The 20,007-nt window shown below is 41.9% G+C and overlaps 1 protein-coding gene across 1 annotated transcript in view; it reads right to left on the bottom strand.

Moving 5' to 3' along the window:
* Positions 1-501: 501 nt before the first annotated feature.
* Positions 502-20,007, bottom strand: part of Anxa3 (annexin A3) — a 54,090-nt gene continuing 34,584 nt past the window's right edge. Inside the window, exons 9-15 of the mRNA XM_035453057.1 lie at positions 19,454-19,533; positions 15,722-15,778; positions 15,277-15,370; positions 13,555-13,650; positions 10,398-10,456; positions 8,347-8,469; positions 502-963 (exon numbers count right to left, since the gene is read on the bottom strand). Of these exons, the coding sequence (XP_035308948.1) occupies positions 904-963; positions 8,347-8,469; positions 10,398-10,456; positions 13,555-13,650; positions 15,277-15,370; positions 15,722-15,778; positions 19,454-19,533 (569 nt within the window). The 3' untranslated portion in view covers positions 502-903. The remainder of the gene's footprint in view (positions 964-8,346; positions 8,470-10,397; positions 10,457-13,554; positions 13,651-15,276; positions 15,371-15,721; positions 15,779-19,453; positions 19,534-20,007) is intronic.

Below are 20,007 nucleotides of genomic sequence, written 5' to 3'. Positions count from 1 at the left end.
TAAAAAAACAAAACAACTACAAAACAAAACAAACAAAAAAACACAGTAGCTGCAGGGCAGGAGAGGGAATTCTGTGAACTGTAGCAGCCTGGAGGTGAGCCTTGGCTACAGGGACCCAGATGCCTCATCCACCAGGGGAAGGGGAGATATGGAGGTGGCTCTTGCTGGCAGACAGAAACCTATTTCACAGGTTCCTGAGGAATGGTGGAAGCATCTGCCAGAAACCTTTTTTTTTTCCTGCCAGCATCTAGCCCAATATTATTACATCATTTATCTGACAAAAATCCACAGGATACCATTCTCCTTGCCTGAGCCTTGAACCTCAAACACACTCAGTTGTCAATGGACTTCTTTGTATGTACTGCAACTTCACAAGGATGATCCCAAATTATTCATCCCTCTGCCTCCACCCTCTGAGTGTTGGGGTTGTAGGTGTGTACCTCCATGCCATTTCACTATTATTTTTTTAGACTACACCAATAAAATAATTAATAAAGCAGCAACAGCATTTACAACAAATGTATTTTAAGATAGTTGTCGGCGCCAGGCAACACACAGTATTGGCAGATGCTGAAAGCAATCACACAAATTATAGCAACCATTTTTAGTATCCTGATATAGACTACACTCATTCCAACTTCCTAAGCAAAGTAGGAAATGATCAGTAGGTCTTTAATTGTAGATTGAATTTCCCTTATAAACCTCTACATTATGAATGAGATGCTCTACTATAAAATCATGTTTGCTTTTGCCCTTGCACTGAACAATGACAATTCTTAGCAGGCAGACAGGTTGCGGTCTTGCATTTGTCTGCACTTTGGGACACTGTAGGAAAGCTGTAAGCAGAGCTTTTGCTGTTGCCGAGACCTGTCGTCAGGGCAGTAGCCTTTGAGAGCATCTTCTTCAGTCATCTCCTCCACAGATCTTCAAGAGCACGAGTCTGTAATCTCCAGAAGTATCTGACTGTAAAGGACAGGAAAAGCAGAGAAGAACATACCATAAATAATGAGGGAATTGGAGGTGAATCTGACCCCACAGTGTTAGGGAAGTCACTTGGGCAGGAGACCCCAGAGCTGCCCTGTTCAGTATAGCACAACTTCAGTGCCAGCATTTTTTTATACTTGAGTGAAGTTACACTCCTACCAAGCATGTTCTCTGCAATATACAATATTCAAATCACCCAGAATTTCAACTAGGACTGTAAAAAAAACAAGATTTCAACAATTACGTGATATTACACATTAGGTGCTAACACAGCATCTAAAAACTGTAGTTTAATAATAATGAATGTTAATCTGGAACTCCTATTTATAACTCAAACATTACCTTGGGGAACTGGAGGTGTCGCTCAGAGGTCTATAGTGTGCTTAACATGCATACAGCCCTGAGTTGAATTTACAATACAAAAAGTTTACAGGAAAAGTTTATTTTGTATTAACTATTGCAACCTTTATAAAAAATTCTATGCAGCAGAGTATGAACTTTCCTTATCTCCTTGTAATAGTTAAGTGAGAAATACAGAGGGTAAGAAAGGTGCCCTCAAATCAGAGAGTCTGGCCCCTCATTCCTGTTGTATAACAGTTTCCTCAGAGATTCAAACATTCCATCTGGCAGATAAACATCTTAAAATAACTTTAGGAAGTCCCTGAAACTGAACGGATTCATTGGGCCCCTCCCTGCCAGGGTAAGCAATAAAAATGTAAGAGTCCCTCCCAGCAGACAAGCCAAGCTGCAAAGACTATGAGACCAGATCATCTGCTTGGGAGAAGCAATGACCTGCTGTGCTGCCTGAAAGGTTTAGACCAGAGTCACTTGGAAAGGACACACTCCAACTTGTTGGGCTGCCTGCAGGCTGTGCAGAGTGCACGAGGTTCCCAGTTTTTGAGAGCTGTCATGCTGGAGTGGGCCTGGCTACAGCTGTCTTTGAGTCATTTCTGAGCCCGTAAGTATCCCCAGTAAAGCTCACTGATTCGAGTTAGACCTTGGACTGTCATGGGATCCCTATCTGGAGCTAGAAGACACGTGTTGTGTCTCTCAAAGAAAAGTTTTATCACACAACAACTCCACTTTGCACTGTTGAGATGAGCTACAGCCCTGAGAGGAGGCTTAGCAACCTCTAAACCAGCAGAGAAATGTTCTGGTAGAGAAAAGACAACCATGGCAGCTGAAGGGTTAGTGCACAGTGGCCACACTCTCTCTGCAAAAGACAGCACCAGGGGCAAAACTCAGTGCTTTACCTGGATTGCCTAAAAGCAATATTTGTTTCTATTTTATTTGAGTGACCTGGTCTTTGACCACTTCTTATCACTGAAATTTATATTTGGAAAGGTGTAGCTCAGGTAGATATTAGAGTAAGGGACAAGTGAGTAATGAGGAAAAGTCACTGAGTGGAGAAGGTGGGCATAGTGTCATAGCAGGGACACAACAGAGTCGGTACACATTCTACTGCTATTGCGGATGATGGAATTACTTCTTCCCTCTCTTGGCTTGCCTGTCTTGCTTTGCCACATGCAACCTTTTTTCAAACTGTTGGCAGTCAGCCATACTCTAGTTTTGTATTTCAAGAGGGCTTCCAGTTGCTCTGAGCAGAGCTTTACACAATGGTTGGGGTTTGACTGGTCAAGAAAAGATGTCCCACTATGCAATGGCTCACCAGGTAAAGGGACATGCTTGGCCATCTGAGTTTGATCCCCAGAATCCACACAGTGTAAGGAGAGAACCACTTCCACAAGTTGCCCAAACACACACACACACACACACACACACACACACACACACACACACACACACGAAAAGATACCCAAGAGGCTTAGAACAGGGCTGTTATTTGCTATAGGGATGAAACAAACATTTGTCCTATTTCTTGCCTCATCACCCTGCTAAATAGTCTAAATATCATTTTAGAAATGCTGTTTCACAAAATGTTTTACTAGGTTAAAAAGAAAAAACTTTGTGCATCATTTGTAGCTTCCGAGTTATACCTATTTATTGTTCTTAAGAGTAAGATATAGAACCAGTTGTAGTGGCTCACACCTTTAATCCCATCACTCCAGAGGCAGAGGCAGGGGCAGGGGCAGGGGCACATGAATCTTTGTGAGTTCAGGGCCAGCCTGGTCTACATAGAGTTCCAGGACAGCCAGGACCACATAGAGAAACCCTGTCTCAAATAGTCAGGTTTGGTAGCCTATGCCTGTAATCCCAGGATGTTGCAGGCAGAGGCAAGAGCATCAGGAATTTAAAATTACTTGTGGCTACATATCCAGTTTAGGGCCAGCCTGGACTACATGAGAGAGCCCGTCTCAATCATCTCTGCCCCCAAAATATTCCTCTTAAGAAAGGAACAAAATATTCTGCTGACTGCTGGTAACACACTCCATGGTTCTCTCTCCCGGCTTCTTCCCACATTTTACCCCCACATTTTATCCATACAGACAATTGCTCCTTTATAACAGTTTCTTTTCAGGTTACTACACATACAGTCTAAACTCTCATCTTTTTGCCATTGGTGTGACTATAAATTTATCAATCTAAGTTCCTAAGCCATTAATTCTTACTGTTTTGTAAATCATACCCAACAACCATCCTACCCCTCTACAGTACAAACATTTCCTGGCCCTTAGCTTACATTCTGTCAGTAGGATATAGCATCAGGATACAGCACCTTCTTTTTTCACTCTCCTGGAACATGCTTTTCTCTTGACTTCTGTTTTATCACTCAGCCTGAAGGTTCTCCCTCCCATATAGGGGAAATGTTGGCCACACCCACTTGGAGGCTGGCGCAGGTAACGAAGACCACCAACACTCTCTGTTCCCTGGTCCACATGGTTGTACGGGACTGACTCCATTGCATGAGTACTTTCCTATTAAACATCTGCTCAGCAAACTTGCTCTGACTTCATTGCGATCTGTATTTTATTGAGTTTCACGATACTCCCCTCAGGCATCCCCACCTTCATCTTGTCTGCTACACACCCATTATGTAGTAGTGATGGGTAAAGCTCAACTCTAAGTTTTCTCTTCCTCACTTCCTATTTTCTCTCTATGGAACTGTCATCCTTATTCAGAAACATGACTGTGGCAGTTTGAATTGGGAATGTCCTCCATAGGCTCCTGTGTTTGAACACCTGGTGCCCAGCAGGTGGCACTGCTTAGAAAAGTTATAGGATCTTCAGGAAGTAGAGCCTTGCTGGAGGAAGTATGTCACTGGGGGTGGGCTTTTAGGTTTTGGGGTTTTTTTTCCCACCATGGCCCCACTTTACTATTCTCTTTCTGCCTTCTGAATGCAGATGACTACGACCAGCCAGCTTCCTGCTCTTGCTACCATGTCTTCCACACCATGATGGATTAAACTGTAAGCCAAAAGTGAACTCTTTATCCCTTAGGATGTCTTATTTATTTATTTATTTATTTATTTATTTATTTATTTATTTATTTGTAGTTCTCACTGTGTAGCTCTTGGTGGCCTGGAACTTGCTATGTAGACAAGGCTTGCCTCAAACTCATAGAGATTTTCTTGCCTCTGCCTCCTGAGTGTTGGAATTAAAGGCAAGTTCTACTATGACTGACTCTTGAAGTTATATTCCTCAGGGTATTTATAGCAGCAAAAGAAGGTACCCAGAACACTGACTCTCACAATGTACCCACAGTAGCAACAGTTTCACTGACCTCTCCAAGTACTGGTTCCTTAACACATCCCAAACTCAAGACATGCAAGATCAGGAACTTCATCACATTGCCCCAAAGAAAGATACCCTAAGACCTGACTCTCTCATAAGAAATGGCACTTCTTGCTCTTTTCCAAGGTAGAATCCTGCAAGTCATCCTTGACATGTTTTTCCTCACTTCTCACACCAAGTACTAGTACCTCTTGAGCCTCTGCTTCTGTCTTCTTTGCATGACTACCATCTCACTCACATGTACTCCAGTGTGGCTGTGTCCCTACCACCTAACTCATCACCCCACATTTCTCCTAGTCTCTGTTTAAGTCATTCTTCACAGTCACCAGCATCTTTTTCATTGACTTCACAAACCCATGTGCTAATGATAGGACTATTTAAATGTTGCTGAGAATTCCTGCAAGGCCTAGCCCCTCTGCCCTGTTTTCACTGTTTCTTCTGCCCCAAGACCTTTCCTTTTGTGGCTCCCTCTTTAGGATGTTTAACTAGCTGCCTACAGGCACAACCCTCTGCTTGCTAATGCTGGCTCACTTTGCAGATCAGAATCATCATTCCCCCCTAGAAGTCACTCCTGTCAGTCAAGTCCTCCTGTTACATGATCTCTTACCACCATGTCTCTCACCCTCACATTAAAGCAGTGATTTTTATATGTATTTGTAATTTCATAGGAACAAAAAATTCTTTCCCCTTATAACTTTAGCCCTGAGTCTGGCACATAACATTCACTTTGATTAGATGTGATTAGATGAATATGGCATAAATTCCCCAACATTGGAACCTGGGTGAACTCATTTAACTATTTTATGCCTGAGAATTCCCTAAAGTAGATTCTTCTAGTTAAGCATTTGACTTGAGATTCCTTTTTCCTTCTGCCCCTTACCAGGAGTCTGTTTTTAAGATGCATCTTAAACCAGAATTCTGGAGGAGGCACCCAGTTCCTGTTGTTGATTAGATAGGCAGACTCAGACCCATTGCTCTGAGAGATAGTCCATCCCCAAAATGTCTTTTCTGTCAAGTCCTGTATTCTATCCTCCATACTGCTTATCCAGTACTTGGCTGGAGTATGTTGTTCCAATTACCATATATGCTAATGTCTACTTTAAACCTTCATATGGAGTCTATATTATAGACTATGAGATGACTTAGGGTAGTCACTATATTGCTCTTATAGAGCACTTTTTATTCCTGACCAGGAAAGTCTAACAACAATGTAGTCTCATCTAAATTTCCATTAATATCTTTTTTAGACAGGGCCTCATTATGTAGTACAGGCTGGTGTCACACCAGAAATCTTCCTCCCTCAGCCATTCCCTAACAAGGGGTGTCAGGTGTCATCACACCTGGACCGTATTTTCACCTCTGCTTTTCCCTTCCTTCTCCTCCTCATCAGTCATTGCCCACGAGAGGGCTCAACAAGCAGTTCAATGTCTGAATAACCAGAAAAAGGAAAGGATGGCTGTTGTGGAATATTATTTTAACTGGGAGAAGATGTGTTATATTTGTTTATGATGCAGAATATTGCTTTAACTGTGTAAAGGTGTGTTACTTTTGTTTATTCTGTATTTGTTTAATGATGTAGGGATGTATGATTATGTAAAGATAGGTTGCTGTTTCATCTTGCCTGCCTAAGGCACCTGATTTGTCTAATAAAAATCTGAACAGCCAATAGCTAGGCTGGAGAAAGTATAGGTGGGGCTGGCAGGCAGAGAGAATAAATAGGAAGAGAAATCTAGGCTGGAAGAAAGAGGAGAAGAAGGAGGAGAGAATGAGGGGCACAGAGAGGGCAAGAAGCCAGGCAGCTGCCAGCCAGCAGACACAAGAAGCAGTGAAAGTAAGACATACAGAAGTAAGAAAGGTAAAAAGTCTGAGGCAAAAGGTAAAGAAAAACAGGTTAATTTAAATTAAAAGAGCTAGCCAGAAATGTGCCTAAGCTAAGGCCCAGTATTCGAAACTAATAATAAGTCTCTGTGTCATGATTTGGGAGCTAGACGGTGGCCCAAAAGAAAAAGCCTGGTGCAGATGACAGCATCAAAGACTGGGATGGACACAACACTGAATTCTAACTCCTGAGTCTCAGAAACGACCAACTTTAAAGGTCTGGCTGGCTGATCAGGAAAATGTGAATGAGATTACCTGACCCTGTGTGTAGGAGGTAGAGAGAAAGGAATCTGTGTTCACATCACAAACTGGACTCTTCTGTGATGGATTTTCCTTTTTATCAAACTACAAATAGTTTAAATGTTTCCTAATACAATAACTCTCCATTACCCAGACCACTGGGGGATGGAAAGCCACAGCTTAATCAAATTTTCTGGTTGACTGAGGGTGAAGCAAAAGCGCCCCTGGTGAGTCAACCTTGTTACTGACAATTGTTCGAAAATGTATGAGTCTGCTTTTCTGCCTTGGCAAGTACAATGTGGTTAACGTTATTGAGTCTTCCTATGATGATTGAAACTATTGTAATGTGTCAGGATCAATTCAAATAGAATTGAGTGTGGGCTGCTGATGAAATCCATGCTAAGCCCTAGGAAGAGCCTGTTGCTCTTTTGGATTAGTCATAATTTCAACTTACCCATGCATCTTTCTCTGTCAAAGTTTAGTATGAAAACAAAGGCGCTAGTTTTAAAAGCACAAAGGAATTTGGTGAGTAAATCTAGCTGACTGGTTGAAGTGAATAAACACATTCATTCATTTGTTAAAAAAAAAAATCATTTGTGGGCTCCAAGGCTGGAATGCTCCCAAGGTGCTTAGAGACACCCAGGCCCAAATTTGTGGCTGGTTAACGGTGTCTATCATGGGTAGGGCTGCATTGTGGGTAGGAGGAAAGACTCCAACTACTCAATGTGACACAGGAATGTAGCCTAGACCAGGCAATCCCTATTGTCATGGCTAGGTATCACATTCCTCAGAGATCAGGGTTTCAGAGTCCTCGGGGCTGGAGAGATAGATCCTGCCAAGAATCTGTAAGTATCTGTACAGTCTAAATAATCCTGCAGCTGGCCTCTCTACACTTCCTGCGAGCTACTGGTTACTATCCCCTTTGTCCTGGCCTCACTGGGCAATGGTTCTCAGCAGGTACCAGTCTGGGTCTCCAAAGCTGATTCCTGAGAAAGTTTGTAGAGTATCTAAGAACTCAGAGGTAAAGGAGTCATTCAGCATGTGGGGCCCGTGTGGAGCTAGCCTCAGACTCTGCCTGTATACCTAGTCAGTGTGGTACTGAGTGACTAGATTGGTTGAATGGTCTCACTCAACCTCAGTACCCAAACTGACTCAGAGAACCAGTCTGGATTAATTCTCTTAACTATCAAAGACTTTTGTGTGTCATCTAGGGGCTAAGGTGAAACAAAACATGTGCATGCAGGGCCCACAGAAGCCAGGAAAGGGTGTCAGATCCTCTGGAACTGGAGTTGTGGATGGTTGCCATGTAGGGCTAGGGACCAAATCCAGGTCCTCTGCAAGAGTAAAGAGTGTCTTAACTACTGAGTCATCTCTCCAATCTCCAGTCCCAGCCTTCAAGGGATGCTTTGGTGTAACTATTTTAAACTCAGAAAACACAATGATGAGGAAGAGAGAAGTCTAATCAGGTCTAGCTATGTTTTAAGACCTTCGAAAGAAAGATTGTGAGCAGAGAAGGGGAAATCATGTCTTGCTACTTCCAGAGCAGACTTACCTGAATGGCTGAGTGCAGAGAGTAGCCATAATGCTTCTTGAACTCATGCCGGATGTCCAGGAGGTCAGTCTCTGATCTGGAAACCATTATTCTGTTGAGAGTGAATTCATCTGTTCCAGCACCCTGGGACAAAAGGGCCACGAGAAGCTCACTGGGTACATGACCGCACGCAAATTTTCAGTTATAAGACAGGTAATAGTGCACACAATAGTCAACCCCAGCAACTCCTCTTAACTCATGAAGCACCAAACTCCACCATTCATTTACTAGAGAAATGTGTATTGAGCCCATGTAGTGAGCATAGCCATGCTATGAAGAACAGAGGAGATATCCCCAATTAGCATCCTCCAATGCTATGAAGGATACAGGCTAGAAAACAAGAAAATGAGTCTGACTCAAATCCCAGCATGAAGGGGAATTGGGCACAAAATTCCACCCCTAGCTGTTGACCTATTGGTAACTGTTAGCAGCTGAGAGAGGCAGGGGCTGTTTCCTCTAAAAGTGTAGCCCCTGCTAAGTTGACCACGCTTCATTCAAGAATATGTGGGCAGCTCAAACTATCCTTGATCAGGAAAAAAAAAGCACACCAAGTTGGCTGGAAAGGGAAGATGTGGGTGTTGGAAGGTGCGTATGATTACAACATGTACAAAATTCTCTATGAACTAATAGAACTATTAAATGAAAAGCAATTATAATGCATCTGGAAAATCTAGACCTTGTTAACAATGAAATAAACATCTAACTGTATCCCACATGTGTAGAACTGTTGCTATATTTTAAACTTAGAATGCATTAGATCTTATTTGTGGTTGCTTTCAAGGCAGTCCACTTGCAATATGAAGTATAGATTCCATTGGAGAACCAGAATGAGTACAAGGGAGTAAGAGGAGACACTCTGAGACACACCCAGTTGGGGTTGCTACAGTAAAGCAAAGAAATGGCTGTGAGCTCGGCTGGAGCAACGACCAGAGATGGAGAAAACAGGGAGACATGAGAGCAGTTTGCAGATGAGTGGACAATGGGGAAAGAGCATAAAATAGTCCAAGGTAGCTGTTATATGAACACTAGCTCTTTTTATTGATGTGTCCAACCATTGCCAATTAAACATCTACTGTGTACCAGGCACATAGTCATAAATGGATTCTGGCCCCATGGAGTTTATTTTCTACCAAGGGGGAGATAGCAAACTATCTAATTACTTTAATAAGTATTAGTAAGAGTAAGGAAAAAAACACAGGGAAATAGAATGTGGAGTGATGGAAAGAGAGCCAGTTGACCACATCATTGAGGGAGGGTTATTTCAAGAGGAGACATTTGAGCTGAGACTTGAAGAGACCAGAAAAAGCCAGGCACATCTCAGGTGGAGGAACACTACAGACACGGAAGACAAACACAGAGATGCCAATAGAGGAACAGCTTTGGTAAGCAGTGAATGGCAGGAAGCAGGAGGTGGCTGAGGCAGAAGGAAGAAAGCTGGGGAGGGCGTGTCTGATTTCCAGAACTGAGCAAGGCCAGTTTTGGTAGGTACAGTCTGTGAGGTCACTGGACACGGGAGCCTGGACTGGCGGTGGCATGAGGGGAGGAAAAGGGGGTGTTCAGTCGGACATTATTTTTACAGCCACGGGAAATGCCCACTAAAGAACCAAGGAAGCATTTACTCTAAGCTAAACTCAGCTGTAGGGGATGAAGACATTAAAAGGACTTGAGTCATCAGTATCCTGCTCAGGTTTCTGACTCAGCTGGGCTCATCTGGAGTAAGGTCACTCGAGAGGCTGCGCATTTTAGAGTCTTTCTGAGGTTTAGCATTCTACAAGTTCTACTTGCTACACAAATGAAGTGGAGGAAATGACTTAGCTAACACTTTACGAGATTCCTCTACCCTGACTGGTGCATTTATTATTATACTTTGAAGCAAATTAGTAGAAAATTAGCTACAAAAAGAAACTCACTGAAGTGGAAACGCAATATGACATTTCATCAGCATTAAACAGTATTTTTTTTCTCCATGAGGGATGCTATCTACGAGTACAATACGAAAATTTGAGACCAACCTTCAAAGCTTGGTGAAGTCTTGCCGCTAAAAAAGCTGGGGTGTTCCTCGTACAATGAACTGTTTATTATTAAACAAAAAGTAAAGTAATGATTAGTCTCACTTAATAGGAACTGAGGCAATCTCAGTACCGACTTTTATTTAGAATGAGAGAAAAGCTGCTAATCTTGGATTTCAAAGCCTCACAATGTCATATTTGCACAGAACTTTAGGATGGGAATTGTGTTCAGCCATGGAAAAAACAAAATTATCTGCCAAAGACACTCCCACATGTCTGACTCAACTCCACATCTCAGACACTATTGTCATAATTACCTGGGCTTCAATGTCTTTGGCTACCAATGAATAGCTTGTGCTATCAATGACTATGGAGATGTGGCTACAAATAACTTACTGCATAAAAAAGGGCATTGAATCCAATCTCCTCATGGAGGGAGTTTCCTTTAACATGAATGGACCAGGAGATATAGGCTAGTGAGATTGACTGTGTTGGAACAGCTACATACAACTTAAGTTTAAAATCTAGAATATATTACAGCCTTCCAAATATTTACTCCGAAATGAAATGGCAAGGAAAACAGAAATAAAACCAGAAAGAGAATACTCACAAAACATAGGTAAATCAATTTTCCTTGAGATAAAGTACAAATATATAGGAAGAGCAAAGCGTATAGAGAACAAACCTATTCACACAGCACAATTGTTTTCATGCTCTTAAATCTGTGCAGGCAGGTATCTGACCAAAAGTGAGTGAATGGACTTCATAATGAAGCCTGGGGTTCAGAAAAAGTCTTGATTTTCCTTATGGTACTTACATACTCTTAAGGAAAGCTAAAGCCTTGCTGTATGTGATGATTTAAATGATAAATATCTTCTACAGTCCCTGAGATTTGAACACTTGATTCCCGGCTGATGGCACTGTTTGGGGTGGTTTAGGAGGTGTGGTCTTGCTAGAGGAACTATATCACTGAGGGTGGCTTTGAGAGATGAATTCCTTAAATTACTTCTAGTTCAGGCTCTCTGCTTCCTGGTTGCAGTTCAAGATGTGAGCTCTGAACTTCCTGTTCCTGCTGCCATGCTGTCCCTTCCATTATGGATTCTTATCCCTCTAGAACCATAAGCCCAAATAAACCCTTCCCTTCATTGCTAAGTTGCCTTGGTGATGGTATTTTTTTCACAGCAACAGAAAGGTAACTAATACAGTATCTATAGATGACTTAAGGAAAACTTTATATGTGTTGTTGTCTGACAAGAGATCAACCATTTGCATTTGTACTACCTAAATTTTCTTCAACAAGTATTAGGCTTTAAGAATTTGACTAAAACCATTATTTCTTTTGTCTTGTTAAGCTTTCAATTACCTCCCCACATATCCACCCCTTCTCGTCATAGTCCTTCCTTTCCTTTAGCTGGCCTTTTCTTTATTTTCTTAAGTATAATGTCTGCTCTTCGTATCTGAAAATAAGGGAAGTGACTGACTTTAGCACCCAGCATCATCAGAAGGGAGACTGGAGGAGACACTTCGATTACAACCATCACCGCTGTTCACAATTGCCTATTTCCTTCCCACTTCATTGTCTTGACCAAATTATAACTTGCTATAAGCTCCAAAGTTCTGGCTTGCCCAAATATTGCACAAACATTAAAATGAAGACCATATCTCTTTATCAGCTCATCTCACAAACTCGACTGTCCATAGTTGAAGGAAGTCAATCTATCTGAGTCCCAAGTTTACTGTGTCACTAAGGGGATGAACCTGCTTTGAAGGATTGTCAAAAATTTAAATGAGTTGACATTTGTGAGTTGCTTAACATGATATCCAGCATACAGAAGTTGCTTAAAAAGAAAAGTTAAGGCATCTTAATTAGGAGTCACTCTTCATAGGTGGGAACTAGCTTTTGGAGGACAAATCCCAGGAACCAGTGGAGAAGTCACCCTTAGGAATCAGCTATCATGATCTTACCACAGGTGCTGTGAATTACTACAATGGGTGTTAAGAATGACTTCCTGCTGGCAAGATGACAAGGTGTTCAGAGTCTAGGCATTCCCCAATGGGAATTCTGCAGTTGGCTCTATAGTGTCCCTAAATAGAAGTATCCTAGACAACCATCTTGCCCCATATGTGTGAGAGAGACAGACACAGAGAGAGAAAGAGAAAGATGGAGGGAGAAAGTTAACATGTCTTTTGACTCTTCACTAAAAAGGTCAGTGATGGGGGATGTTCTTCTGTATATATGTTTCTCTTATTGGTTGATGAATAAAACACTGTTTGGCCAATAGAGGCAGGAAGATAGACAGGGCTAGGAGACAAGGAAAATGCTTAAAGAGAGGCAGAGAGGTGCCATGAGAGATGCCATGTAGCCCAGGAAGGAGTAACATGTCCTGACCCTTCTCTGGTAAGATAAGACCACTTGGAAATACTTAGATTAATAGAAATGGGTTAATAATTAAGACAGAGCTAGCAAATAAGCTAGCCATTGGCCAACAGTTTTATAATTAATATATCATCCATGTGTTTATTTGAGACTACAGCTGCTGTGGGCTAGGTGGGACTAGACTAGAAAGAAAACTCCAGTTACAGGTCAAGAATCCTATCTTTGAGTGATGCCTCCTCCTTTAATCTCACCTTTCTTTTGAGGCGCTCTCTCAGTCAATGAGTGAGACCTCCCTGCCTATGTAACAGCACTCCTGACCACTCATTAATGTATGTGTCTATATGGGAATGGATTTGGCCTGAATCCCACCTGATTACTCAACCAGAGAGGAAGAGATCTATAGTTCTAACCTTGCACCAGTTTGGGAAGAAATTGACGTCTTCCAGAGATAACCAATACAGGGGAATACCAAATTGATTAGGGCTCAATTTCAACAAGGGCTCAATAAAAATGCAAGTGGAATGTAATATTCAATTTTCAAAGAGGTTATAATCTAAACACAACTACAAGCCAAGTACAGACTTAAAGGACAAGATAAGAAGTAAGTACATAACTTCTCTATGCATTGTTTAACAATATTGTTGAGATAGCTATTTGTATCATGCACTGCTAGGGGCTGTAGAGCACACATATGGATCAGTCAGGATTCTTAAAATTAGCTCACCTTGATACTGACTTCAAAGAAGGAGAAATTGTTGCATTTATTGACACTCAAGAGCTTACCTATAGCCAGCAGCAGGTCTTCAAAGTGCCCAGATAACTCTCCTTTAATGCTGTCCTCAATGTCCTTCTGGCTAATATTTCTGTACTCATCAAATGCTAAAAAGTAGCACCATAAAAATATTTAAAGCATCCCAGAGGGCCACACTTGAATATATTTCACATTTTAAAATGCAAGATGTAGCAGATCAACCAGCAAGCTCAGAACCTCGGCCATCAAAAGGTGAGCACAATGAAGACTGAGCTCCCTTCCCCACCAGCTTGAAGCAGTTAAAATAGCTTGAAATGGTCGGTGACAAATAACTTATCTATTTTAAAATTATAGCAGCATCAGGAATCAATGCTGTGGCCAGTGGTCAGATGTGCTTTGCATGCTGCAGAATGTTAAATAGGAAAATACCTTAAAACATTCTTAATATTAATTTTATGTATAGTGTGTGTGTGTGTGTGTGTGTGTGTGTGTGTGTGTGTGTGTGTGTGTGTGTGTGTACATGTGTGGCCATCAGAGAACAACTTTTAGGAGCTGAATTTCTCCTTTCAATACATAGGTTCCTGGGACCAGACTCAAGTGGTTAGGCTTGATGGCAAGTGCCTTTATGGTGGCAAATGCCTTTACCTGAGAAGTCACCTTACAAGCCCTGTCTGGGAAGGTTTGGATTTCTTTTGCTGAGAAAATCATTCTCAAAGCAATATGGCCCACTTCACACCTACCAGAAGAATTTTTTGATCAGTATTTTTCTTAAGTAAAACTTGAACATGCATCATCAAATGTTCAGGAAGACTTAGGGCAAGGGCATTTTTTTCCAACAAGGTTTAAGGTTTTTGTTGCTGCCTTTTTGTTTTGAGATGGGAGTCTTACTCATGTAGCTGGAGTAACTCATGTAGTTACTCCCTAACTGGCCTGGAACTTACAGATATCCTCCTGTCTCTGCTTGAATTAAAAGTGAATCTCCAACACACTTTGAAAAGAAAAAAAGAAAACTTGCAATATAGGGGTCAAACCAAGACTTTAGTAAACCCACTATAATATTGCACCAAAAGTCACTGTCACTGTCCAAGTTAAAGAAATGTAATTTCACAATTAAAAGTCCCAGCAGGAATCTTCTGTTTTCCCAGCTCAGCATCAGGTTTGTCCTGCATCCTGCTGTTCTCTCAAGTGGCACCTGGAAGCCATTGCTGTAATATGGTCATGCTAAATAGAGCTCTGTGCTTCTAGAACAGCTCAGAGAGACACATGAGTGAGAGGAAGGGTGGGACCCAGTAATTGGTCTGGGAAGAAGAGCTGGTCCTCCCCCCACTCTCATTTCCCTTTATGTCAGAGAGAAGCCAATGTTATTACCATTAATCCATCCAGAAAACCCCCTTTGGTCACCATCAGTCAACCAACAAAACTCCCTTTCAATGCCTGGCTTTTCCAGAAGGTGGTGGACCGAGGACAAATGGGGTAGAAGCTTGGTAATCAGCTCCTCCACCCACAGCAACCAGTCTTCCCGCTCTCAGCGGGATTGTCTTTCTTCTCCATTCTCATCTAAGGGTTGCCTCTCTCTTCTCCATTCTCATCTATGGCTTGCTACTCACAAGGCAGGTAGCCTACTCAGTCTTCAGGGTAAAACGAAAGAGAATGTCAGTACTGCCTTGAGTTAAAATGCAACATCTCCATTTGGTTTCCTAAGAGGTTTCTACATAAACTGCAAAAACATAGAGCAAAAGAGACTTGGGTCATACTTAGTCTCAGCTGAGGGAAGCTCCGCAGACACAGGACCTCGGTGAATTTGTCTTCATCCGTGCCCCATTTGTTCTCACCAGCATTATAGAGGATCTGGACAAAAGGAAGAAGCCCTGCATGTAATCACAAATACAAGCCTTTCTCTATTGGAGAGCATGCAAGGGGGACAGTGGGGATTTTATTTGACTTTAGAGGCCAGTAAAACCATCCATCATCTACACCATTCACTTTTAGCAGACTTCAGATCTGAAGGTCAAATGCAGGACCTGGTGATGGCAGCAGTGGATGGTCACAACCACAGTGGCAGGCAGACGCTGGGCTGGATGATACTTGTCCCCAGGCTTTGACTTACACAGGACAGGAGAGGATAGGCCTGGGTAGTACCATCTTTTGCAGAGGCCATCAAGGGTGTATGTAAAAGACATTCTCCTGGCTGATACTGACCTGTGCATCTTTTTTGGCCAGATGTTCATCCACTTTTAGACTTTCATCTCTTCTACCCTAAATCAGCAGGGATGATAAACAAATCAAAACAAAACAAAACAAGGTCAATCTTCAAAGGCCACAGTATTCCAACCAGCAGTTTATCTTGGTAGATGTTTTTTTCATGCAAACCATGTAACAGAGAAGTATCGGACATTCTTGGCTGCAGGTCTGTCCCTGCCATTGACTAGCCAGTCAGTGTAGCAAAGTACACCATCCAAGGCTTCAATCTCCTCTGGAAACTCAAAGGTGTTAGGATGGAAAGACAAGCCACAGACAGGAAATATTTGCAAAACATATCTGATAAAAGACTAATAATCAAAATATACAAAGTGCTTTTGAGGCTCAGTAAGAAGATGACAAACAACCCAATTTTAAAAGAGAGGAAAAAATCTAAGGCAACAGCTCACCAAAGAAGGTGTATAGACAACAAGGAAGCAAATGGAAAGAGACTTTTTAATCATATCTCTGAGGACTATAAATTTAAAAAGGATCTATTAGTATGGTTAAACTCCAAAACACTGACCACACCAAATACTGGGAAAGAACAGAAACCCTCGGAAATCTACTTTCATTGCTAGTGGGATGTAAGATGTTACATGCACTCTGAGAGACCATCCAGAAGTTTCTTATATTGCTAGGTATATTCTTACAGTATGATCCAGAAATTATGCTCCTTCACATCCATCTAAGGAAGCCGGACACATGTCCATACAAAAGCTTGCCTATGAATATTTAACTGAAGTTTTATTTTTAATTGATAAAACTTGGAAGCAACCAAGATGCCCTTCAACTGATAAACGGTTTATGCAACAAAATATTATTTGGAAAAAATAGACACAAGCATTTGTACAAATAAAATGTGGAAAAACCTTACAGGCATATGCAAAATCCATTATATTGGTAAAATACCATTTGCTGTCTGAGGTTACTGAGGAGTTGGCTCTGTTAGCAGTAGTACTCCAAGCTCAAGCATATTTATGTCATGTGTCCCCCAAATGCCCCTGTCCTGGGTTAGGCTGACCCCTGAGTATTTCATGGGGAGAGGGAAAACAGTAAGCAGGTAAGGGTGCTGAGGCATCTTGTCTTTGAGAATAGATTAAGACTAAATTATGTCCATCCAAGCTGACTATTGTCTATCCCATAAAATCATAATGTCTACAGTGGGAGAGAGAAGGCTGAAGCTCATTGTAGCCAAGGTGACTATTGTCTATCCCATAATATCATAATGTCTACAGTGGGAAAGAGAAGGCTGATGCTAACTGTAGAGAACACTTTCTTGCCAGAAACTTTTTCTAGCCAAACTGAGCAGGGCATCCCCAGTCATTTCTGCTAGATCAGTGGTTCTCAACCTTCCTAGCATTGCGACCCTCAACAGTTCCTCATGTTGTAGTGACATACTATCATAAAATTATTTTGTGTCTATTTCATAACTAATATTGTTGCTGTTATAAACCATAATGTAAATATGTGATATGCCACCCAAAGGGGTCATGACCCACAGATTGACAACCGCTGTGCTAGATGGTTATAAGCACTGGTTTGATGATGTTCTCTCTATTTGCTGCTTGGTGATTGTTCTTTTGCTTGAAGCCTCACCAGAGGGGTCACAGTATTCTGCCCAGGACTCTCATCCCAGAGCTCGGGCTGCCTGTTTCAACTGGCTTTCCCTATTTGACCTCTGCTGGATCTCTGCAATTTCCAATCTGATGGCTACCTTTTGTTACTCTCTCAATCGGGATACTCCAGCAGTTTCCGCTAGATGTTGTGAGTGCCCAATTTGATGACGTTATTCTGTCTCTTTGCTGCTACTTTTGATTTTTTCTTTTATTATTGCTTGCTACATTCTTGGGAAATTCAATCATTAAAAAACAAAAACAAAACTAAAGAACAGCTATCATAGATGAGTCTCAAAGCCACAGACAACAGCATATGGCTAAGTGTTGGGAGCTGGTCTGAAGAGGCAGGATAAGGGATGACATCAACTACACTATACAAGAAGCAGAAAAAGGTGAATGGTTTCTGTGGGAGAGGGAAAAGATGATATAAACAAAAAAAAAGACAGAAGACGGACGTCCTAGAGGGGTGGAACCATTCTGCATGAAACTGTAATGGCAGGTACGTTCACACATTTTTTAATATCCAGACCCTAACATGTTAATCCCTTTCTATGCACCCAGCACCTCTCTTACTCTCTCTTAACCTTCATAACACCTCCAGGGGTTAATACTATCTGAAATGAAATTTCTCAGGCATGAACACACATTCCTTAAAGCTTAAGGGAACTTGTGCAGATACAGACACAGGGAGCCATCAGGCAGTGGGAGGGTACAGTTCTGTTTGATCCCAAACCAGCCCTGGAGCTCCAGTTTTCCTGCTTCCTGTGGGTGAGCCCCATCACACATGGGAATGTGCACTGTAACACAAACTGTCAAGACCCAGTCTTCCACTGCCCTTCATACATTTGTGTTTGTGGATTCAACCTTCCCAAGGTTTTCAGCAGTTAAAGCACCTCAAGCTATAATGAGGATGAATTATCTCCAAGCTGCATAATACCTCACTTTGGCAAGTGCTGCTTCAGCCATCACACTGAGCCACTGGGGACTGTCACACACATCAGGAGCTGTGTAAGTCAGTTGCAAGAAGACAGTGAGACAGGGCTTCAATCATGTCCTCTCTTATCTGAGTATGTCTCATGAGTATGTCTCATCCTTGATTTTACCATATTGTTTTTTATGTGAATGGGTGTTTAGCCTACATGTGTGTTTGGGCACCACATGCATGCCTGTGCCCATACACACATGCCTGAAGAGGGAACAGGCTCCCCTGGGACTGGAATTACAGGGGATTGTGAGCCAGCATGTGAGCGTTGAGACTCCAACCTTGGTCCTCTGAGGAGCAGTCAATACTCTTAACTGCTGAGCCATTTCTCCAGCCCTGACTTGAGCATATATATAAATGCATGCTAAATTATATATATGCTACTAATTACATATAATTTATTACTATGTGCATGTGGGGGGGGGACACAGTGTACATGTGGAGGTCAGAGGACGACTCTATGGAGGTGACTCTTTCTATCCACTTTTCCGTGGTTTCCAGGGATTGAACCCTGGTTGCCAGAGTCCTGGCAAGTGCCATTACCAGCTACAGTGCCTCCACGGGCCTATCTTTACTACTATATCATGAACCTTCCAGGTAAAGTGAGAAGAGGCCTCATTTGCTCACATAATGTATTTTTTAAGGTAACAGGGACAAGGTTCTGAAACTGACACTTTTTTCTGGATTTACTACCCATCTGAGAATGGTTCTTTTATGTCCTCACATTTAATTTAAACAAAGTAAGTATTCTTTGGAATCCAGGAGAAAATCTACATGTTCTGAAGATGTGGACATGCTGAAATTGAGCAATTTTGCATTTATGTGGGTGGCACATCAGGACAGCATACTGTGACCCTCATTGGAAACATTTATAATCTATAGATTGATCTGACCCAACCAAGATTTTTTTATGGTGGTTTTGTCACCATATATGCTTTTGTGATCTTGGTTAAACATTTTATTGATGATGAAAATGCAAATGTGATTTGAACAAATCAATTTAAAGAAAAGTGGAAACCTCACTATCCCTGAAAATGATTTCTGAGCTTGTGGATTATTGGGGGAGACAAATAATAAAAAATAGAACCTTACATCTGCCAGAGTCAGCAGAGCTTTCCGGAAGTCACCAGATGTTTCCGAACTAATGTCATCTCCCAGACTCTTCTTATACGCTGAAACCAAATAAGAATGACATTTAGTCAAAGGAACTAAAACAGACTACTCCAGAGCAGAGCACAGTGACCTCGTGGTCTTTCTGTTTGATGTCCTGATGCTCTGCTAGTGTGGGTGTGTGTGCTGGAGGCATTGCTCTGGCCCTGATTCTGCTGTGAGAGGCAAGCAATAAAAGCTGTGGCTCTCAGCTGAATTATGGTTCATCTGACAGTGGCTCTAAAGAATACATAGGCAGATGGGGTCCTGAACTCTTCCTTAAGCTTCTCTTCTGTGCTCCTGGGGTACCCATAGCAGACAGGCAGCACCCTCTTTCCAAACTTACAATTTCAGATAACCCCAACTTCTTTGCCATGGAGTCCTTAGCTGGGAGGTATTGGTGTATTATCCTCTGTCTTCCATTTCTGTTTTCTAAAAGAATTGATGCATTTATCTCTAATAAACTCTTCTGTTAGAATACACAGTAGTGTGTGTGT

Source organism: Cricetulus griseus, assembly GCF_003668045.3.
Source record: "Cricetulus griseus strain 17A/GY chromosome 1 unlocalized genomic scaffold, alternate assembly CriGri-PICRH-1.0 chr1_1, whole genome shotgun sequence".
Taxonomy (NCBI): domain Eukaryota; kingdom Metazoa; phylum Chordata; class Mammalia; order Rodentia; family Cricetidae; genus Cricetulus; species Cricetulus griseus.
This window is presented reverse-complemented; position numbering and strand designations above follow the sequence as displayed.